This window comes from Ricinus communis, chromosome 9, assembly GCF_019578655.1.
Source record: "Ricinus communis isolate WT05 ecotype wild-type chromosome 9, ASM1957865v1, whole genome shotgun sequence".
Taxonomy (NCBI): domain Eukaryota; kingdom Viridiplantae; phylum Streptophyta; class Magnoliopsida; order Malpighiales; family Euphorbiaceae; genus Ricinus; species Ricinus communis.
In genome coordinates, this window is record NC_063264.1 from 22,406,576 (window position 1) to 22,410,524 (window position 3,949).

Consider the following 3,949-nt stretch of genomic DNA (forward strand, 5'->3'; position numbering starts at 1 on the left):
CAAGGGCTAGAATAAGGTGGTGAGGGGAAGGGAAGAGTTGGGGTAAAGCTCTTTTTGCCATATTGCTTGTTTTTATATCTACTCCTGGGGGAAATCTTTTTGTCTCATGTGTCAAACTCGGGTGTTATTATTATTATTTCTTTTATAATATATTATAACAGATTTAAAATGTATAAAAAAAGATAAAGATAATGTCATGTGTAAGTATAGGAAAAAGGAACTGTGGGAAGCAGGGAATCCACATCATTAGATGTGGTTTTTGCAACTTTGCAGCAGAGAGAAGAGAACCCATATCACATATATAAATATATATATATATGTTGAGTGTTGAAAAACAAAAGAAAGTACCCTTTCTTTTCTTTTCCTTGCAATTTGTGTGCTTAAAAACCAAGTAAAAGCACAAATGAACAAAAACCCAAGAAAACAGATAGATAAATGATTACTAATAAGCCAATAGAAACCCTAAAAAAAACTTAAAGAAAGAAAAGATTAGAAAAAGAAAGAGAGATGGCGTGTGATAACAATGTCTCTGTCAAGGATGATAATTTAATATTTGTACTGTGCTGACAGAGGAGATATGAAGCAGCTTTATCGATTCATGGTGAAAATCTCCCCTTTTTTTCTTTTCCTTCCCTTTCTTCTTCTTCTTCTATCTTTTTTCCTGGGTTAATTTTTTTTTTTCAATATTGTGAATGAATTAAAATGAATATCTTGGTTTGAAACAGGACCTCGCTCTCTCAATAAAAACTACTTTCTGTTCCCACCCTTTCATTTTCTTCACTGACAGAGAATACCTGCACACTTTCTCACGCACGCACGCATACTCAAAACAGAACCACAGAGCCCACTCCCTCAGAGACACAACACATACACACATACACATATACGCATATACACATACATACATCACTCTCTCTGCTCTCTCTTTCTTTTGGCTCTTCTTATCATATCCACACAGACACACACACACAAACCATCAGAGTAAACACAGAGATTTTCCCAAGCCAATCTCTTTATCATACTTCTCATTGCTATCATTTTTCAATATATATATTTAATTTTTAGTCTTTTACCCCTGCCCACTCGATTTATCAAATCCCCATGTACCCCCACCCCTCTTCTTCTCTTTCCTTATAACACTCTCTCCACACACCCTGATCGCCCTCTCTTATCCTGTTGTTCTCTTCTCTTCTCCTAATACTAAAGCTTGAACCTTTTGGTCCTTTTTTCTTTATGAAGTCTCTCTCTTTTGGCATTTTGCTATGTGGGTTTTGATGGGTACTTGAGATCGTTTAAGATTTCTGGGACTTTTCGTTTAGGTTTCTTTTTTGAAATTTTAAGCTTGTATCTTTAACTGGTTTTTGTTGGCTTGTTTAATTTTTCTATATGGAGCACTATCGCCATTTTGACAACGGTGATGCTGGCCATTTGCCTCCTGGCTTTAGGTTTCACCCAACTGACGAGGAGCTTATTACTTACTATCTTCTGAAGAAAGTTCTTGACAGTAACTTTACTGGTAGAGCTATTGCTGAAGTGGATCTTAACAAGTGTGAACCATGGGAGCTTCCTGGTAAGTGGCAATAACCGAAGTCAATCACTGGCTAGAAAATCAATAAATAACTAAATAGAGGTTCTAAATTTTGGTTGGTTTCTTTATTTAGTTGTGTAATTTGTTGTTTTGGCAGAGAAAGCAAAAATGGGGGAGAAAGAATGGTACTTCTTCAGCTTGAGAGATAGGAAGTACCCAACTGGTCTTCGAACTAATAGGGCTACTGAAGCTGGTTACTGGAAAGCTACTGGAAAAGATAGGGAGATTTACAGCTCAAAGACTTGTGCACTTGTTGGAATGAAGAAGACTTTAGTGTTCTACAGAGGAAGAGCTCCTAAAGGAGAGAAAAGCAACTGGGTCATGCATGAGTATCGTCTTGAAGGCAAATTTGCTTACCATTATCTATCACGTAGCTCCAAGGTAGAAATTGATTCACTCCTAGTTAATAAAGTTTCTTTAGGGTGCTGGTCTCACCTAATGATTTCATGTCCTTAACATTGTAGTTATCTTTTGTAGTTTAGTGAACAAGGACTCGAATAAACTCTATGTCGTAATTGATTGGGGTTGATTCAGCAGTGAAGTGGGGGAAAAACAAAATAGGTATTTTAGTTGCATATTGTGATGTTGGCATGGATATATATATATATATATATACACACACCTTTGTTTCCGACAAGTAATATATAAGAGTACTGCGGTGCTTCTTTAGCCCTGCCATTTCTATAGCATTAGGTTGCAACTAGGTTCTTGAGTAGTTATATGGTAACAAGATTCAGCCCAATTAATGATATGTCCGTATGCTGTTTTCATTTAAATATGGCTGAAAAGGCATTCTGTTCTTATTATTTTTGTTATGACATTACCTTGCAGAAAGTAGTAAATTTTTGTATTTTAAATCCCTGCATTTCAGCGTCATTATTCCTGCATCCTTCCAGGCTTAATTATTATTATAATTACTACTATCATCATCGTCATCATATGTGAAGTGTATATTATAGGAATCTTCTTGCATTAAGGTTGTGCAGCCCAACCATTTTAAAACCCTAGTTTTGATCTTCAATTACAGTCGTCTTTGCATTACTAAATGCTGAATAGTAATATTAGCTGCTGCATGGTTCTCATGTAGACTTCACTTCAGATGGGTTTTACATTAATGAAAATGAGCACAAATATCTTTCTTAATGTATAATGCTACATTTACTGACCGACTGTTATTACTAGGACGAGTGGGTTATCTCCCGAGTGTTTCAGAAGAGTGGTGGTGCCACCACAAGCAGCAGCAGCAGCAATGCCACCAAGAAAACCCGCTTCAACAATATCAATCTCTACCCAGAAGCCAGCTCTCCCTCTTCAGTGTCTCTACCACCTCTTCTGGATCCTACCACCACTACTACTGCCTCAACAACTGCTCTCAATGACCGTGACAGCTGCTCTTTTGACAGCCATTCCCAGCATGAGCACGTGTCCTGTTTCTCCACCATTGCAGCCGCTGCTTCTGCCGCTGCTAACCAGAACAACTTTGATTTTGCTCCACCTCCACCAAGTCTGCCAGCTATGGCTGATCCATTTGGAAGATATTCAAGAAACATGGGGGTTTCTGCTTTCCCTAGCCTAAGGTCTCTGCAAGAAAATCTTCAGCTTCCCTTCTTCTTCCAATCACCAGCCCCAGCAATGGCCACACCATTCAGTGGAAGTGGCACCAATCCCACGAACTGGATGGCTGGCTCAGAAGACGGGGGGGCTGACGGTGGTGGTGGAAGGGTATCAATTGTTCCCACTGAGCTTGATTGCATGTGGACCTACTGAATCTCTTAATTATTATCCATGAAAATGTGTGTTGTATGTATGAGAGGTTGAATTATTTAGGCTTTCTGCATGTATTATTAGGGCTAGCTGCTGCTGCTGCATGTCTGTGTTAGGATTTTCTGTTATGTATTATGATGATGACTCTGCTAATTAATTGCTTAGAAAGTGACTTTTGTAATATGTGTTATGGGGGCTATCTATGAAAGTTTCTAGGTTTCCTTTAATTATTATTATTTTATTTTGTACGGAGAGCAGCTTTCTTTTATGTTGGATTATAAAATATTCATTAATATCTTTTACAGTGATGATTAAGATGTTCCATATGATATGGAAAAGGATGCAGTCACATGTTGGACTCATTCTTAATTAGGATAATGCGATTACTGTAATTATAATAATGGAAAATTATTGTTTAATTAAGTAAAATTAGAGCTGAATATAAGAAATGTAATTGAGAAATGCGTTTTGACATAATATTTAAAGGGGTATCATTTTATGTTAGAAATACTGATGAGAATACCAATTATGTATAGCTCTAATAGCTTCTTGCTTTTAGAGTTCGAATTTTGGTTAAAGTTTGGCATTTTAATTTTA

At 37.1% G+C, this 3,949-nt stretch overlaps 1 protein-coding gene across 1 annotated transcript; it reads left to right on the forward strand.

Moving 5' to 3' along the window:
• The first annotated feature begins 307 nt into the window (after nt 1–307).
• On the forward strand, nt 308–3,579 carry LOC8269374 (protein CUP-SHAPED COTYLEDON 2). The gene is made up of 4 exons (XM_002531283.3): nt 308–601; nt 1,393–1,570; nt 1,686–1,969; nt 2,771–3,579. Exons 1-4 carry the CDS (start codon nt 578–580, stop codon nt 3,353–3,355), a joined length of 1,071 nt encoding a protein of 356 aa, XP_002531329.2. The 5' UTR covers nt 308–577; the 3' UTR covers nt 3,356–3,579.
• Nucleotides 3,580–3,949: the final 370 nt, after the last annotated feature.